The following is a 20,000-nucleotide window of genomic DNA, read 5'->3' as shown; positions in this document are numbered from 1 at the left end:
TTATATTAAATACATTATTATATATTGTTATATTAAATACATTATTATATATTGTTATATTAAATACATTATTATATATTGTTATATTACATACATTATTATATATTGTTATATTACATACATTATTATATATTATTATATTACATACATTATTATATATTATTATATTACATACATTATTATATATTGTTATATTACATACATTATTATATATTATTATATTACATACATTATTATATATTATTATATTAAATACATTATTATATATTGTTATATTACATACATTATTATATATTATTATATTACATACATGCAGTAGTTATTATAATATTAACTACAGCTGTGGCCTAGTGGTTAGAGAGTTGGTCTTTCAATCTAGGGGTTGCAGGTTCGAATCCCCCCTGACCTCTCCCCACATCCATGGCTGAATTGCCCTTGAGCAAGGCACCTAACCCCACAATGCTCCAGGGACTGTAACCAATGCCCTGAAAAGTAATAACTGTATCTCGCTTTGAATAAATGAAAGCATCAGCTGAGTGGAATATAATAATATATAATAAAAAAGTAATAATATTAAATACATTATTATATAGCGTTATATAAATACATTAACCTGAACCCGGTCTGGGGCGAGAGCTTCCACTTGTGAGTCTCAGATATAGACTCATTATATAGTAAAGTATATATTATTGTTTAAGCAGTAAGCCACGAGAGGCCGTGGGTTACGGTCAATTGATAACGGCCAAGGGGAGTGGGGCACGACGCGAAGCGGAGCGGAGACTATGTAATTTACTGTTGTGCAGAAGTGTAAGAGTGTTTGGCCAAATGACCCAATGGTAATAGAAATGTCATCTCAGTTTCAAGAAACTAGCCAAACGAATCGAGAAAAACTGTAATAATAACCCAATCCTGAAATGTCTATGTTTTTGTGTGTGTGTGTGTGTGTGTGTGTGTGTGTGTGTGTGTGTGTGTGTGTGTGTGTGTGTGTGTGTGTGTGTGTGTGTGTGTGTGTGTGTGTGTGTGTGTGTGTGTGTGTGTGTGTGTGTGTGTGTATTTTGTCTGTTTGTCTTTTCCTCTTTAGCGAGTGCCACAACTCTACGGAACGTATCAAGGTGCGGGTCTGGGACGAGGACGATGACATTAAATCCAAAGTCAAGCAGAAGTTCAAACGGGAGTCAGACGACTTCTTGGGACAGACCATCATAGAAGTCCGAACGCTGTCTGGAGAGATGGACGTCTGGTACAACCTAGGTATTACAGTACACTACATTACACTACACTACATTACACTACACTACACTACACTACATTACACTACACTACATTACACTACACTACATCACATCACATCACATCACATCACATCACATCACATCACATCACATCACATCACATCACATCACATCACATCACATCGCATCACATCGCATCACATTACATTACATTACATTACATTACACTACACTACACTACACTACACTACACTACACTACACTACATCACATCACATCACATTACATTACATTACATTCCATTACATTACATTACATTACACTACATTACATTACATTACATTACATTACATTACACTACATTACACTACACTACACTACACTACATTACACTACACTACACTACACTACACTACACTACACTACACTTCATTACACTACACTACACTACATTACACTACACTACACTACATTACACTACACTACATTACACTACACTACATTACACTGCACTACACTACACTACACTACACTACACTACACTACACTACACTACATTACACTACACTACACTACACTACACTACACTACACTACACTACACTACACTACATTACGCTGTCTGGAGAGATGGACGTCTGGTACAACCTAGGTACGCTCTCCCGGAGATACATTTAACTACATTACAATACATTACACTACATTACATTACATTACATTGCATTGCATTACACTACACTACACTACATTACATTACATTACATTACATTACATTACATTATATTGCATTACACTACATTACATTACACTGCATTGCATTGCATTGCATTACATTACATTACATTACATTACATCAAATTATATTATATTACATTGCATCACATTACATTATATTACATTACATTACATTGCATTACATTACACTACATTGCATCACATTACATTACATTACATTACATTACATTACATAACGTTACACTACATTACATTACATTACATTACATTACATTACATTACATTACAGTACATTACATTACATTACATTACATAACGTTACACTACATTGCATCACATAACATTACATTACATTACATTGCGTTTGGCAGAAGCTTTATAACCAAAACAACTTAACAAGTAACAAGTGCAGATTCAAAGAAGGGGTTTTAAAATAATAATACAGTATTTCTCAATTGGTTTTGTACATTTCTCACAACGGAATAATCATTCTCAAAACGTCTTGTTCAATTGTGACTTCCTGCTGTTATCTGTGCACATGGTAAAACACGTTTCTCATAGTTTTCAGAATTTAGCAAATGCTTTCATCACCATGCAGATGGTTGTGTACAATTCTCAGCTTTTTTGTAGATTAGCAATTGCTTTTGTCATATCACTCAAAAAGCATTGTCACTGAATACACAAAACTATCTCAAACCCCAAAACATTTAGGCCCTGTGTCATAGTATAAGTCTTGACATGCAAAATGATTCACCAAGCTGCCATAATGTGTTAAGCACTGTATAATTTCCATTGGATTTCTGTCTATAAATGTGATCTGAATTGGTGAATTGCTCGCAGGTAAATATTGACTCTCTCTAATCAAAAGCAGTAGATAGGAAAGAGGAAACAAGAATGCAATACAACAATAAGCACTGTACTGCATTACATTACTCTATGCCTCATGTGCCCTTTATAATTGCGCTCCACGAAAAATTACAATATTTCCCTAGAATTTCACAAGACAGTAAGTGCACTTTATACAGTATCAGTGTATTGTTTCAAATTTATTTTGCTTTACAGTTCTATATTTTTTTTCCACATGGGCCTGCAAGACAAGTAAAAAGGGGTGGTAGAGGTCACACTTTGACACCTCAATCAGAGTTGACTATTTTTTTGATTTTGCAATGAGAAAACCTTTCAATAAATATGTCATACTCTAAATGTATATCTAGTACAATCTTACCTGATCTATGTAATATCAAGTCGAATTTGCAACATTTTTCATCCATTCTAAACAACATTTCACTTCAGAAAACATCCTCAAGAGTGTACTAGTCAATTGACAACATGACAAATCGATTTGACTAGGTTGTCCATACACTATGACACAATGACTAACCATTCTGCTGGCACTGACGCGTTCATTGACACAAAAACTTGGCTTTGAAAGACAAACTAAGGATTTTGAGGAAGAGACTTGGTTTTGCAGGTCATCCATGGTGTTTTGCCATTTGTTAAAGCTGTTTTGAGAATGAATACTGTGTTTTGAAAATTGCGAGGGAGATTCGAGAAATGTACAAAATAGTGGTGGGCCGTTATCGGCGTTAACGTGCTGCGATAATGTGAGACTCTTGTCGCGCGATAAAGAAAATATTGCACGTTAATCTATTCTCAAAATATAGGTTTGGAGTTTGGGTATGCACGTCACCATAGCGTTTAATTGACAGACGCTTTTAGACTGCGCTCCAGTCGCTTCTCCTCTCCACCTGTTGTTTCAGCAGACCTACTAAATATGAAGTGTTTGCAGCTGAAAACATTAATCCCTCTGCCGTGGTAGTTGTTGTTTGAGTGATTTTTCATAAGTGGTAGACTAAAGAGACGTTATTGTTTGAGGTGAAGCATAGAGACATTATTGTGTCTGAGTAGCTACCAGCCCGACATAGCCTACATTTCCTCACGCATTGCATAGAATACATAAACAACTTTCAGAAATCTTGCCTGTGCTATAATTGCAAAACATTCCGTGTGATAGTCCTATGCATTTTGAAGATTGTCAAACTGAAACTGTCAATATCTACTCTCGCTGAATGTTTGTGTTGCAATCGCGCACATTTGCGATTCAGTGAGATTCTCATGTCCGATAAACCTCGCGGTTGTCGCGCTTGACTTTTTTTTTTTGCAAACTGAATTCATGTCGAGTTGTAACTCATCTGGCATTCTAACTCTGAGAACAACTGTCAAATCGCCGTGTGCCAGTGCTGTAGGTTCTAGATAGGAATATCCAGTAGCCTGGCTCTGCTGAGGGTTGCTGTGCCTACTACGCGCAGAGCTCATCCCTCTCTTAAAGGAGCCGCTGCTCCTTTTAACAGTCAGTGGCAGATTCTCTCTCTCTCTCTCTCTCTCTCTCTCTCTCTCTCTCTCTCTCTCTCCCCATTAGAAATGAAATGCTGAATTGTTGAGGTAATATTGTTTAAATAGCCTAAATGTTTGATAGATTTATCTTTATTTGCCTCTACAACTTATAGCGCTGTTCATTTTGAAATTTCAGTATCTTATAACTGTAAATGCTTCCTAACATATTGGACACACTTTACACATATTGCTGTGATTTTTTCATCTCCAAGTATCAACATGACCATTTTTTGAAGATGAGATGCATTTTGGAAAAAAAGACGAGCTCTGGTCTAATGCGCCATCTGTCTTAAGAAACCCCAAGGTTTTTTTCGGCATTATTTCGCTATCGTGCCTATTCTGAATGAGCCATTTTGATATAGATTAATCTAGATTAATATATAATATATAATTAATTAATAATTACAGTGAGATTAATCTAGATTAAAAAAAATAATCTATGCCCACCCCTAGTACAAAACCAATTGAGAAATACTGTAATAACACACACAACTCACACATACACACACATCATGTCAAGAGTCTGCCCTGGGGCTAGGCCAGCTCAAGCATTATACTAGACAGACAGACAGACAGACAGACAGACAGACAGACAGACAGACAGACAGACAGACAGACAGACAGACAGACAGACAGACAGACAGACAGACAGACAGACAGACAGACAGACAGACAGACAGACAGACAGACAGACAGACAGACAGACAGACAGATAGATAGATAGATAGATAGATAGATAGATAGATAGATAGATAGATAGATAGATAGATAGATAGATAGATAGATAGATAGATAGATAGATAGATAGATAGATAGATAGATAGATAGATAGATAGATAGATAGATAGAAAGAAAGATAGATAGATAGATAGATAGATACTAACCCCAACTCCGATGAAGTTGGGACGTTTGGTAAACAGTGAATAAAATCAAAATGCTATCATTTTCAAAACACTCAATCTATTCATTAGATGGAGAATAGTGAAAAGACAACATATTAAGTGTTAAAACCGAGAAAAAATATTGTTTTGGGGGACATATGTACTCATTTCTAATTTGAGAAATCCAACACGTCTCAAAAGAGTTGGGACGGGGACAATAAATGGCAGCAAATGTCGAGGAAGACTAAAAACAAAACAAAAGACAACACTTAACAGTTAAATACATTAACCGATGAGATGATTTTATATAAAAAACAGTGTTAATTCCTATCTTGGACATGATTTCACCAGCTTAAATGGTGGGTGTATTCCTTGTCATGTTTTGCAATGTTTTCCTATCTGTAGTGCTTACAGTGTGACAGGTCTTGACCAAAAACCCACCATTTTATCACATGCTGGTCCTTATGATGGAGCCAAACTGTTAAAACATAGTAGAGAATGCAATTTGACCTTACTATGTGGCAGTAATCGAAGATCTCCCTTCAAAATATAATGCATGATTGGCTTTTCATGCTGTTTAAAACCCATTTATACCATTCAGCACTGTATTTAACTCTACAGATGAGTGAGAACATCTTAACCAATGCACTACTGCATCCGCATGCCATCATGGAGGCTGACTTTTGAAGCTAGCACTAACACAAGTTGGATGGTCCATTTTCACTGTAGCACAGGATGTGCAATGCTCTATTATTGTCAAAAAGAATGGACTTCTACAACTTCTGCTGACTTCTGTAAGCAAAGGACAGTTTCCCATGTCTTCTGGGTCTATTTCAAGTGAGCTCAGGTGCTTAGGAGAATGTTAAACCCCTGTGTCATTTTCATGCATTAAGCATTCTTAATATGGTCAATTTTCAATAGCTCTAGCACTCCAGGAATTAGAGTGAGACTATAGCCAATATATATTTCATGATGTCATGAACCTATACAATGATTTTATTAACAAAAATATGTCTTATATACACTCAATCGTGGTAAATCAAAGGGAATTCAAAAATGTATGTAATAACTATGGTACTTATTCCCTTTGCATCTTTAATTCTGAGTGACTCAGCCTCTCTGTGATGATCTTATACCTGGACACCTATATTGTCCGTCAGTACAATTCATTTTGAAATGTTCTTCTTTGTTGTTTTATCTTATTTGGATGTTTACTAAATTTCACTGATCCCCGTCCCAACTCTTTTGAGACGTGTTGGATTTATCAAATTAGAAATGAGTACATATGTCCCCCAAAACAATATTTTTTCTCGGTTTTAACACTTAATATGTTGTCTTTTCACTATTCTCCATCTAATGAATAGATTGAATGTTTTGAAAATGATAGCATTTTGATTTTATTCACTGTTTACCAAACGTCCCAACTTCATCGGAGTTGGGGTTTGTAGATAGATAGATAGATAGATAGATAGATAGATAGATAGATAGATAGATAGATAGATAGATAGATAGATAGATAGATAGATAGATAGATAGATAGATAGATAGATAGATAGATAGATAGATAGATAGATAGATAGATTGATTGATTGATTGATTGATTGATTGATTGATTGATTGATTGAACTATATGTGTATATGTGTGTGCGTGTGTGTGTCTGTGCGTGTGAGTGTGCGTGTGTGTTTGTGTGTGTGTGTGTGTGTGTGTGTGTGTGTGTGTGTGTGTGTGTGTGTGTGTGCATGTGAGTGTGCGTGTGTGTGTGTGTGTACGCGTGCGCGCGTGCGTGTGTGTGTGCGTGTGTGTGTGTGTGTGTGTGTGTGTATGTGTGTGTGTGTGTGTGTGTGTGTGTTTATTCCAGATAAGAGAACGGACAAGTCAGCAGTGTCTGGCGCCATCCGAATGCACATCAGCGTGGAGATCAAAGGAGAAGAGACAGTAGCGCCGTACCACGTCCAGTACACCTGCCTACACGAGGTAATCCACCATGCTTGTAGTCCAATAGCCATGTCCTAGAATGGGTATCTATGGGAGAAAGGACTACACACTAGGCTGCCTGAAGAGGCCATTACTGTAGTCCAATAGCCATGTCCTAGAATGGGTATCTATGGGAGAAAGGACTACACAAATGGTGTCATACAGTCTTCTTGTCTTATCTACTGTACCACACGAGGTAATGTTGTGCTGCCACTGGGGGGCGTTAGTCCATTGACTTCTGTAATACTAAGGGGGGCGTTGTCAGGCTTATGATAAGATCAAGGGGGCGTTGGGAGGCTTGTGGTTAGATCAAGGGGGCGTTGTCAGGCTTATGATTAGATCATGGGGGCGTTGGGTAGCTTGTGATTAGATCAAGGGGCGTTGGGAGGCTTGTGGTTAGACCAAGGGGGCGTTGGGAGACTTATGGTTAGATCAAGGGGGCGTTGGGAGGCTTATGATTAGAGCAAGGGGGCGTTGGGAGGCTTATGATTAGAGCAAGGGGGCGTTGGGAGGCTTATGATTAGAGCAAGGGGGCGTTGTCAGGCTTATGGTGAGATCAAGGGGGCGTTTGTCCAAAAAAGGTTGAGAACCACTCAACAGGTTACCGAGGAGACCACTCTACTCGAACCGATTACAAGAAGTTCAAAACACATTAGAGGAAAAAAGAAGAGGGATTTTTGCAGATCTGGGCATGACATGTAGATATAACACTCTCTCCTCTCCTCCTCTCCTCCTCTCTCCTCCTCCTCATCCTCTCCTCTCTCCTCCACCTCCTCCTCTCCCCTCCTCTCCTGTTTCCATGTCTCTCCTCTCCTCTCTACCACTCTCCTCCTCCTCCTCCTCCTCCTCCTCTCCTCCTCTCCTGTTTCCATGTCTCTCCTCTCCTCTCTACCTCTCTCCTCTCCTCTGCCCTCCTCCTCTCTTCTGTCCTCCTCTTCTCCTCCTCTCCTCTTCCTCCTGCTCCTCCTCATCCTCTCCTCTCCTCTCTCCTCTTCCTCTTCCTCCTGCTCCTCATCCTCTCCTCTCTCCTCTCTCCTCTCCTCTTCCTCTTCCTCTTGCTCCTCCTCTTCCAGCATATATTCCAGTACATGACGGAGGATAAGAACTCAGGAGCGGTCACCATCCCCGATGCCAAGGGAGACGACGCCTGGAAGGTACAGACACATGTTGTAGTTCAGTAGCCATGTTTAATAACGAGTCTCAATGGGAGAAAAGACTACACACTAGGCTACCTGAAGAGGCCATTTTTGTAGTTCAATAGCCGTGTTTTATAATGGGTTTCAATGGGAGAGAAGACTACACACTAGGGTTCCTGAAGAGGCCATTTTTGTGGTTCAATGGGGCACCTAAGTCACACCCTCTACTTCCTGGTTCATGGGGCAGGGAGAGTCAAAAAATAATTACTGGGCTTGAAAATGAGTGTTTTTTTTTGACACCAATCCAAACCTTGGATCTCCACCGATCTCACTCATTTTCAAGCCCAGTAATCATTTTTTTGACTCCCTCTGCCCCATGAACCAGGAAGTAAAGGGCGTGACTTAGGTGCCCCATAGCCACATCAGAGAATCGTATACATAGGGAGATAAAGCAGGCGGGTTCTTTTCCGGTATCCACTTTATGTCGGGTGAACGCCCCTTTAGGAGACCTTCGATTAGGAGACCTTCGGAGTCTTGAGGTTGAGAAAAAATCCCCTTAGCGCTGTAGATGGCGGTAGCGCCCGTCGTGTGCAAACGCCACAAAAAGAGAAGAAGAAGGAGGGACAATGCCCAGGTAGGAGACCGAATTTTGAGCACTCGCTTTTGCATTGAGTGGGCGTGTTTCCATTCCTCTTTATTAAATATCCAACCTCTTTGGCCACGTTGCATAATGGGTTTCAGTGGGAGAAAAGACTACACCATTAGCTAGTTGGGAGTTTGAATTATTGTTGTTCTTATGACGAACCTCTTCCACGCTTGCTGAAAACTCCCTTTATTTCCCCCGGGAATCAATAAAGTTACTCTACTCTACTCTACTCTAATCTACTCTACTCTACTCTACTCTAATCTACTCTACTCTACTCTACTGTACTGTACAATTGTACTCTACTACTCTACCTTACTCTACTGTACTCTACTACTCTTCTCTACTCTACTCTACACTACTCTACTACTCTACTCTACTACTCTACTACTCTACTCTACTCTACTCTACTCTACTCTACTCTACTCTACTCTACTCTACTCTACTGTACTCTACTACTCTACTCTATTCTACTCTACTCTACTACTCTACTCTACTCTACTCTACTCTACTCTACTCTACTGTACTCTACTACTCTACTCTACTCTACTCTACTCTACTCTACTCTACTACTCTACTCTATTCTACTCTACTCTACTCTACTACTCTACTCTACTCTACTCTACTCTACTCTACTCTACTCTACTCTACTCTACTCTACTCTACTCTACTCTACTCTACTCTACTGTACTCTACACGCTACTCTACTCTACTCTACTCTACTCTACTACTCTTCTCTACTCTACTCTACTGTACTGTACTGTACTCTACTCTACTCTACTGTACTCTACTCTACTCTACTCTACTCTACTCTACTCTACTCTACTCTACTCTACTCTACTCTACTCTACTCTACTCTACTCTACTCTACTCTACTGTACTCTACTGTACTCTAATTGTTTTGTTTCTCTCAGGTTTACTATGACGAGACATCGCAAGAAATTGTGGATGAGTTTGCAATGCGCTACGGAGTCGAGTCCATCTACCAAGCCATGACGTGAGTTACACTCCCTCTCTCTCTCTCTCTATCCCTCCCTCTCTCTCTTTCTCTCTCTCTCCTTCTCTACCTCTCTCTCTCTCTCTCTCTCTCTCTCTCTCTCTCTCTCTCTCTCTCTCTCTCTCTCTATCTCTCTCTCTCTCTCTCACTCTCTCTCTCTCTCCCTCTCTCTCTCTCCCTCCTCCCCTCTCTCTCTCTCTCTCTCTCTCTCTCCCTCTCTCTCTCTCCCTCTCTCTCTCCCCCTCTCCCTCTCTCTCTCTCTCTCTCTCTCCCTCTCTCCCTCTCTCTAAAGTGCTTTATGGTCCAAAACCTGCTGATAATAGCCATACATTATGAGGTGTGGGTAGTCTGTCGGTATTATGATGTGAGGGTAGTCTTTATATTGTGTTTTAATGTGTTTGTCTTTCTATTGTGTTTTAATGTGTTTGTGTAAGTCTGGACTTTTGGTCGGCTGCCATTTTGACCTGGACTCCCTGGCAGAATAGACACGTAGATATAGTGGGACAATAAAGATATGTGGGACCCTAGTATGACAATAAAGATATGTGGGACCCTAGTGGGACAATAAAGATATGTGGGACCCTAGTGGGACAATAAAGACATGTGGGACCCTAGTGGGACAATAAAGGTATGTGGGATATAAATAAAAATGAAATGGAAATATGACCTGAATTTAGACTCATGCAGATGGCTGTATCCTGCAATGTGCACCAGTGAATGTCTTCCATTAAACGGGCATTACATCTCTCTCTCTCTCTCTCTCTCTCTCTCTCTCTCTCTCTCTCTCTCTCTCTCTGTCTTTCTCCGTCTTTCTCTCGTTTTCTCTGTCTTTCTGTCTTTCTCTCTTTTTCTCTGTCTTTCTCTCCCTCCCTCTCTTTACAGCCATTTTTTCCTACTCGTCGTCCAAGTTGCTGTCATTAGCACGCTATTGGCTACAACGCCTAAAGAGGCCATTTGTTGTAGTTCAATAGCCACAGCTTATTAATGGTTCCAATGGGAGAAAAGACTACAAATGGCTACCTCTCTCTGCTTCTCCACAGCCATTTCGCCTGCTTGTCGTCCAAGTACATGTGTCCTGGTGTGCCAGCGGTGATGAGTACCCTATTGGCTAATATAAACGCCTATTACGCCCACACCACACAGTCAACCAATAACGTGTCGGCGTCTGATCGGTTCGCCGCGTCCAACTTTGGGGTATGTGTACACACACACACACGCGCGCGCATGCATGCACGCACGCACGCACACACACACACACACACACACACACACACACACACACACACACACACACACACACACACACACACACACACACAGTTAGAATTCACCATTGAAGTTAATGGGAAGTAAGTAACTCTTCAAACAAAGTAAATGAACTGTTTAATGAATGAATGAATGAATGAATGAATGATGAATGCATGAATGAATGAATGAACGAATGAATGAATAAATGAATTAATTAATGAATTAATGAATGAAAAGCTTAATTGCCCCGAAGGGAATTTGTCTTGTGTTTGTGTACAACAGTACACAGAGTAAGGCTGTAACGATACACAAAGTCTGAGGCTTTGTATATACTGTACTTAGCAAAAAGCCACTAATCCGGATTGGCAGAGTAGTAGTAACTCTAGTAGCTAACAGCGGCTAGCACCTAAATCATCGATACTGATGACACCAGCTAACATGATATTAGTTTAGCATAAGCCATTTAATTAGATAAGACCTGCTAGCATGCTACTAACAGGCTGGTAGCCTTTTTTTTTAGCTTAGCATAAGTGTATCGTCACTTACAGTAATTAAATGGGTAGTAGTAGAGCTATTGAATCAGATTGACAACTTTCAGTGACATTGAATCAAATAATACCAGCTAGTAGGCTATGAGGGACATGATTGGTCTTGAAGGTTTGTGAAATCGGAAGTATCTTTTAAAGATATTCAAGATATTGTCATATTTCCCAATGTCATTTTTGGCCCCGTTGGCCAGAGAACCAAATTGACATCTCTTGTTCCTGTCTCTGCGTTTGCAGAAAAGTTTTGATAATCTCTCCTTGCTCAATGCTTTTTGTTTTTTTGTGTTTTTACAGAAAGAGCGCTTTGTCAAGCTCCTCGACCAGCTCCACAACTCGCTCCGCATAGACCTCTCCATGTACAGGGTAAGGCAATCCACCATTTTTGGAGAGATATGAGCAAGTGATGAGGATCCATGTAGTTATGCTGAACCATCCAGTTTATTTTGACAGAATGACTAAATGAATGCAAATGGGCCAAACCAATTGAGAAGGATCTATGCCATTTTTATGGCACTGATTATTTATGTGGGAGAAGGTTTAGTGCTGATGCAAGAATGAGCTGTTTTGGGAGGTATATGACAGTTTGCTAGTTATCTGAAGTGTTGTGCAGAAGTGTAAGAATTTTTGGCCAAATGACCCAATGGTTATAGGAATGTCATCTCAGTTTCAAGAAATTAACAAACCAATCGAGAAAACTGTAATGGGTTTGAATGGGAGAAAAGACTACACACTAGGCTACCTGAAGAGGCCATTATTGTAGTTCAATAGCCATGTCTTGTCATGGGCTTCGATTGGATAAAAGACTACACACTAGGCTGCCTGAAGAGGCCATTATTGTAGTTCAATAGCCATGTCTTGTCATGGGCTTCAATTGGATAAAAGACTACACACTAGGCTGCCTGAAGAGGCCATTATTGTAGTTCAATAGCCATGTCTTATCATGGGCTTCAATTGGATAAAAGACTACACACTAGGCTACCTGAGGAGGCCATTATTGTAGTTCAATAGCCATGTCTTGTCATGGGCTTCAATTGGATAAAAGACTACACACTAGGCTACCTGAGGAGGCCATTATTGTAGTTCAATAGAAATGTCTTGTGCTCCATAACTCGCTCCACATCACCTCTCCATGTACCGGGTAAATTGGTCATTGGTTAATCATTGGTCAGTTATTGGTTACAATTTGTTAGTAATTGTTTCAGAATGAATTAGTTAATTCAGCAAATCACTACAGATTGTCTTGAACATGAACCAAGTAAGTTGGTAATGGGGTAGTTATTGATTAGTACAAGGCAATCTGGTTACTTTCTATCTCTCCCTCCCACCTCTCTCTCTCTCTCTCTCTCTCTCTCTCTCTCTCTCTCTCCCTCTCCCTCTCTCTCTCTCTCTCCCTCCCATCTCTCTCTCTCTCTCTCTCTCTCTCTTCCCTCCTCTCTTCTCTCTCTCTCTCTCTCTCTCTCTCTCTCCTTCCCCCTCTCTCTCTCTCCCTCCCACCTCTCTCTCTCTCCCTCTCTCTCTCCCTCTCTCTCTCTCCTTCTCTCTCCCTCTCTCTCTCTCTCTCTCTCTCTCTCTCTCTCTCTCTCTCTCTCTCTCTCTCTCTCTCCATCTCTCTCTCTCCCTCTCTCTCTTCCTCTCTCTCTCTCTCTCTCTCTCTCTCTCTCTCCTCCAGAATAACTTCCCTGCCAGTAGTCCAGAGCGTCTTCAAGATCTCAAGTCCACAGTCGACCTGCTGACCAGTATCACCTTCTTCAGGATGAAGGTAAATACACTGAGAGGAGGCCATTTTTGTAGATCAATAGCTGCATTTTAGATGCGTCCCACGCATCTCTATAAGAGGCTTTGTCCGTCTGTTGGTCCGTCCGTCTGCCCGTGACGCTTTTTGTCAGCCATCTTTGTCCCATAGAACCAGAGTGGGGTAAACCGGCTGTGCTAATACAGCCTTGATGCGTTTCCCAATCATTGGAAACCGCTTCGAAATGATAATAAACAACTAAAATATGATTTTAGTGTTTTTAGAAAGTTACCGCTGTTTTTATAAGTGCATACAATGACACTAATAAGCGTTTATTACTGCCGTTTTGCTGTTATCACCGCTGCATACTGACGATGCACCCCTCGCTTCACAAATAGTGCCGTCTAGGAACAAAGACCGGTTTATTTTCGTTCCGCCTGGAAGCGGTCCGGAGCAACGGGCCAAAACATCAAGGGGTCGACGGAGACATTTGTGGACAAACGGTTGTCTGTTTAATATTTACTATGATGTTCTGCGATGTTTCGTTTTAAATCTCACGTGGGCAAATTGTTTTGGAAATAAGGTCTAATGTCTCACTGATGCATGACAGTCTGTGTTGTGTTTATTTTGTCTTGTATGTTAGCCTCCATGTTCGAATATAAGAATGGTGCTGACCACCTTCTGGACTGTGTTGTCTGAGTCCTGACTTCTGTCTGACTCTAGTCTAGCCTTTGATCTCACTTGGTTTAAGCATTTTGATGCTTTGTTATACTTTTATTTTTATTTTATTTTTGTACATATTCTCTTCCTTAAAATAACAAACAGAACAAAAAAGACATTGTAATTTCAACATTGAACATCTCCTGGCTAGATAACCACCGAGCTTTCAAAAAAAAAAAACTTGGGGATGGCAAAAAAGGCAGAGAACCACTGGCATAGATGGACGCATCTGTTGTCCGCCTGTCGGACTTGTTATAATGGGTTTCAATGGGTGAAAAGACTACAACTGGATAACTGTAAGGTAAATACATTGAGAAGAGGCCGTTTCTGTAGTTCAATAGCTGCATTTCTATAATGGGTTTCAATGGGTGAAAAGACTACAACTGGATAACTGTAAGATGCAGCCATTTTGGATGGGTTTCAATGGAAGAAAAGACTACAACACTAGGCTACCTGAAGTGGCCTTTTTTGTAGTTCAATTGCCACGTCCTATAATGGATTTTTATGGGAGGAAAGACTACACATTAAGCTACCCGAAGACTCCACCCCTGGAACTGGCTCTGGTAGTCCTGTTTGTGCTTTTTGTGATAAATGTTTGTAGAGGCCAGGCCGAGTCAGGGTTCTGAAGAGGCGGAGTCAGGGTTCTGTAGAGGCGGAGTCAGGGTTCTGTAGAGGCGGAGTCAGCTGAGTCAGGGTTCTGTAGAGGCGGAGTCAGCTGAGTCTGGGTTCTGTAGAGGCGGAGTCAGGGTTCTGTAGAGGCGGAGTCAGGGTTCTGTAGAGGCGGAGTCAGGGTTCTGAGTTCAGAATTTGTCCTTGAAGCGTTTCTGTTACTCCAGCTGTTTTCTGAGACGCAAATTCTGGAAAATTTCCTTTTCAATACCCCGATGTAAAAGAGACCACTGAATATTTGTAATTATCTATCTATCTATCTATCTATCTATCTATCTATCTATCTATCTATCTATCTATCTATCTATCTATCTATCTATCTATCTATCTATCTATCTATCTATCTATCTATCTATCTATCTATCTATCTATCTATCTATCTATCTCTATCTCTCTCTCTGCAGGTCCAGGAGCTGCAGTCTCCTCCGCGTGCTAGCCAGGTGGTTAAGGACTGTGTGAAGGCTTGTCTGAACTCCACATATGAGTACATCTTCAATAACTGCCACGAACTCTACGGACGCGAATACCAGACCGACCCGGTAAGAAGATTTGGATTTTATTCATGTCTTTATTTTATTTTGTTTTTATTCATTTATTTTATATTTTGATGTATACTACTGACAATATAGTAATAGCAACAATATTATAGCCTGATAAACCAGACTAAATGTGGATGTCTAATTTAATTGCCGTCCAGCGGGTGGCGCTGGTTCACCAGGCTAACAATATTATTCTTTTAATATTATTATTATGTCTCCTCAGTCCAAGGCCGTCCCTCCTGAAGAGCAGGGGCCGAGCGTTATTATTATTATTATTATTATTATTATTATTATTATTATTATTATTATTATTATTATTATTATTATTATTATTATTATTATTATTATCTCGTTATTATTATTATTATCTCGTTATTATTAACCAGTATTGTTGTTATTATTATTATTATTAATATTATAATTATTATTATTATTATTATTATTATTATTATTATGTCTCCTCAGTCCAAGGCGGTGCCTCCAGAAGAGCAGGGGCCGAGCGTTAATATTATTATTATTAATATTATTATTATTATTATTATTATTATTATTGTTATTATTATTAACCAGTTCTTTACTCTCTCTCTTGTTATTATTATTATAGTCCAAGGCCGTCCCTCCTGAAGAGCAGGGGCCGAGCGTTAAGAATCTGGACTTCTGGTCCAAGCTCATCACTCTCATCGTCTCCATCATCGAAGAGGACAAGAACTCCTACACGCCCTGCCTCAACCAGTAAGATTACTATCATTATTACTATTATTATTATTATTATTAATATTATTATTATTATTATTATTATTATTGTTATTATTAACCAGTATATAGGGTTATTATTATTATTATTATTATTATTATTATTATTATTATTGTTGTTGTTGTTGTTGTTATTATTATTGTTATTATTACTATTAGTATTATTATTATTATTATTATTATTATTATTGTTATTATTATTATTATTATTATTATTATTATTATTATTATTAACCAGTATATAGGGTTATTGTACACTTTCATCCCACTCAAAGCACTTGTACCTTGGTGAGGTGTTTTGATACAGTTCTAGCCTGATTATCATCGACTTCCAAATCTCTTCTAGACTTGGTCTGACCAAGATCGATTAACGTTTCCCAAACGGCATGGTTGACCCGCCTCCCTAGCTTACAAAGTTTTCTGGATCAAAAACGATATTTACATTGCTCTTGTCCTGACTAAAAGCAACGGCAAAGGTTTTGTGCCACTAGGAGGGCGTGGCCTGGTTATTATTTGCACTGAATGTTACTTTCATGGCCCACTTTCACGCCATAACATGAAGGTGTTGACAACCGCACACGAGAGAAATTAAGTTTTGCTTATTATTGACGTCTTAAATAACGTTTTAAATAACGGCTCCATGGGTGCAGCCAGTATCCTCCAACTTCAATTTGTTGAGTTGCTGGAATGCCCCATAAGAGAAGTCCCATCTCCCACTAGTTTGGACTGGGTCTGGAATGCCCCATAAGAGAAGTCCCATCTCCCACTAGTTTGGACTGGGTCTGGAATGCCCCATAAGAGAAGTCCCATCTCCCACTAGTTTGGACTGGGTCTGGAATGCCCCATAAGAGAAGTCCCATCTCCCACTGGTTTGGACTGGGTCTGGAATGCCCCATAAGAGTAGTCCCATCTCCCACTAGTTTGGACTGGGTCTGGAATGCCCCATAAGATAAGAGAAGTCCCACATCCCACTAGTTTGGACTGGGTCTGGAATGCCCCATAAGAGAAGTCCCATCTCCCACTAGTTTGCACTGGGTCTGGAATGCAGCATGGATGTTTCTCGTGTCTGTTTCCAGGTTTCCTCAAGAGCTGAACGTGGGGAAGATCAGCGCTGAGGTGATGTGGAACTCCTTCGCTCAGGACATGCGATACGCCATGGAAGGTACAATTGTAGTCTTTTCTCCCATTACTGAACTACAAAAATGGCCCCTTCAGTTAGCCTAGTGTGTAGTCTTTTCTCCCATTACTGAACTACAAAAATGGCCCCTTCAGTTAGCCTAGTTTGTAGTCTTTTCTCCCATTGAAACCTTTACTCATGAACGGTGTGACGTTTTCCATGTGCGTTACGCCCATTTGTGGGGGAAAACAACCCATGCAAGTCAATTGGTGATGTTGTTGGGGTTTAATAATCGAAAGATACAGACCTGTAGACTATACCGTTGTTCACGCGCAACGTGCCGGAAACGTGTTGTGTTGCCGGCTGCTCAAATAATATAGCCAAACAGCCGTGCCTGAAGCATGGACTGTATTCATTTAGGCGAGCCGATGTAGCATGTAAGTCAATGAGACATTCGATTTGTTTTCACCCATAAAGGGGCGTAACGCACATTTATGAGCAAAGTACCCGGATGGCCGTTCATGCCTATTGTAATGCACGGCTATTGAACTTCAAGAAATGGCCTATTCAGGAAGCCTAGTGTGTAGTCTTTTGTCCCATTGAAACCCATTATAATGGTGCGTTCCCCAGGGTTGGGAGATGGGATGTTTCTGACCTCCTACTTGCTGAAATGCATTGGAACGCCTGTTGAAGCGGAATGTTCAAGTCGCGAGCTGGGGCAAAAGCGAAGCAAACCGACTTTGCCCCATTGACTATCGTGATGTCACCACAGCAATGGCAGCGCACAGTTTTAGGAATAGTTTATGTTGCACATCACCATTCTATGGACAAATAAAGTTGATTCGGACAGGTTAATGGTTGCAAAACAGCCTGTTAACTTTTCTAAGGTGTAGTTATATTGACATTGCGTCTTTCAAAGATGAAATGCGGCTAAATGAAAATAACGCATGATGTTGTTTACATTGCTGACATCTTTGAGAAGTGAATATGTAGTTTTTGTCCCTCCATGTTTGTAGTTTGTTTGACTTGCTGGTTGGAACGCTTTCAAGTGGGAGGTAGCTGCCTCCTTGTCGCCTACTAGGAAGCTCCTACCTCTGGGGGATGCACCATAAGACATGGTCATTGAACTACAAAAAACATTACCTGCAAAGGCAAGGAAAGGGCGTTTTTGTAGTTCAATAGCCACGTGTTATGATGATTTTCAATGGGAAAAAAGATTACCTTCAGTTAGCCATTTGTAGTCTTTTACCCCATTGAACCTCATTGTGAATCATGGCTAATCAACTACAAAAATGGCTATTGCACTACAACAGTGATTCTCAAACTTGTTCAGACCGAGGACCATTTTGTCCCCCCAAAAATGTTCAGGGACCACCTGTCAACTGAATTGACAGTTGACGGGTACTATTTCGATACTAATTTTGATGCAGATCACGTACCTTTATTCACATTTACAATCCTGTCTTATTGTGGTGAAAATATGACTTCAGACATGTTTGGCTTTGTAATAATGTTACAAATACAGCCTTCTGCTAACTTGTATTGGAAAAGTAGAAATCCCTTTGCGGACCATCTGAGCTCTGTCGCGGACCACCAGTGGGTCCCGGACCACACTTTGAGAATCACTGCACTACAAAATTGTTCTTTTGTCTCTCTCCAGAGCACGAGAAGAATCGTCTCTGCAAGAGTGCGGACTACATGATTACGTTCAGTTAGCCATTTGTAGTCTTTTACTCATCGTGAATCATGGCTAATCAACTACAAAATTGATCTTTTTGTCTCTCTCCAGAGCACGAGAAGAATCGTCTCTGCAAGAGTGCGGACTACATGAATCTCCACTTCAAGGTCAAGTGGCTCTACAACGAGTACTGCAAAGAGCTCACCACATTCCAGAAGCGCGTCCCAGACTACCCAGCGTAAGATTTGTAGTCTTTCCCCCACTGAAATGCATTGTAATATGTTCTTGCTCTGCGACCTACCAGTTACGAAACACTGACTTCAATGACTTTACATTAACGGTTTGCACTCTTCATCATTCAGGCAGAGAGAGGAACACTGGCAGCTGTTGCTTTATTCTTATTGGTTGCTTCTCCTGTTTAATCCCGCCCCTTCCTTCTTTTCTGTCCTCTGATAGGTGGTTTGAGCCATTTGTCATCATGTGGTTGGACGAGAACGAGGAAGTGTCTCGAGACTTCCTGCACGGGGCCTTGGCCAGAGACCAGAAGGACGGGGTACGACCCGAGAACTTAGAACACAGGGAGAAGATTCACACTGATTGGTTCCCATTAGGGCTGCACAATTAATCGAAAATAATCGAAAATCGTGATGAATTAGTGAAATCGAAGTCAAAATTTTAATCGTGATTTTAATCGTGGCAATAGTAACCTACTTTTGAGAGCGTCCTTGAAGCCAGAATATACTGACAGACTGGAGTTCCTATGGAGCCAGTTAGCTTTGCATGCATACTGCAGTTCCTATGGAGCCAGTTAGCTTTGCATGCATACTGCAGTTCCTATGGAGCCAGTTAGCTTTGCATGCATACTGCAGTTCCTATGGAGCCAGTTAGCTTTGCATGCATACTGCAGTTCCTATGGAGTGTCCACTAGTTGGCGAGCGTTGGTAAGTCTTTTCCCATTGTAGCCAGTTAGCTTTGCATGCATACTGCAGTTCCTATGGAGTGTCCAC

The 20,000-nt window shown here is 40.4% G+C and overlaps 1 protein-coding gene across 1 annotated transcript in view; it reads left to right on the top strand.

Annotated features, from left to right (window-relative positions):
* Positions 1 to 20,000, top strand: part of LOC134466159 (protein unc-13 homolog A-like) — a 148,215-nt gene that overhangs the window by 93,402 nt on the left and 34,813 nt on the right. The window contains exons 31-41 of the mRNA XM_063220054.1: positions 7,101 to 7,216; positions 8,290 to 8,370; positions 9,910 to 9,992; positions 11,033 to 11,186; positions 12,080 to 12,148; positions 13,455 to 13,544; positions 15,311 to 15,445; positions 16,050 to 16,177; positions 17,275 to 17,360; positions 19,105 to 19,231; positions 19,450 to 19,546. Coding sequence (XP_063076124.1) covers positions 7,101 to 7,216; positions 8,290 to 8,370; positions 9,910 to 9,992; positions 11,033 to 11,186; positions 12,080 to 12,148; positions 13,455 to 13,544; positions 15,311 to 15,445; positions 16,050 to 16,177; positions 17,275 to 17,360; positions 19,105 to 19,231; positions 19,450 to 19,546 — 1,166 coding nt within the window. The remainder of the gene's footprint in view (positions 1 to 7,100; positions 7,217 to 8,289; positions 8,371 to 9,909; positions 9,993 to 11,032; positions 11,187 to 12,079; positions 12,149 to 13,454; positions 13,545 to 15,310; positions 15,446 to 16,049; positions 16,178 to 17,274; positions 17,361 to 19,104; positions 19,232 to 19,449; positions 19,547 to 20,000) is intronic.

This window comes from Engraulis encrasicolus, chromosome 16 (genome assembly GCF_034702125.1).
Source record: "Engraulis encrasicolus isolate BLACKSEA-1 chromosome 16, IST_EnEncr_1.0, whole genome shotgun sequence".
Taxonomy (NCBI): domain Eukaryota; kingdom Metazoa; phylum Chordata; class Actinopteri; order Clupeiformes; family Engraulidae; genus Engraulis; species Engraulis encrasicolus.
Note: the sequence above shows the minus strand (reverse complement) of the source record. Positions and strands in the feature narration are given on the sequence as shown.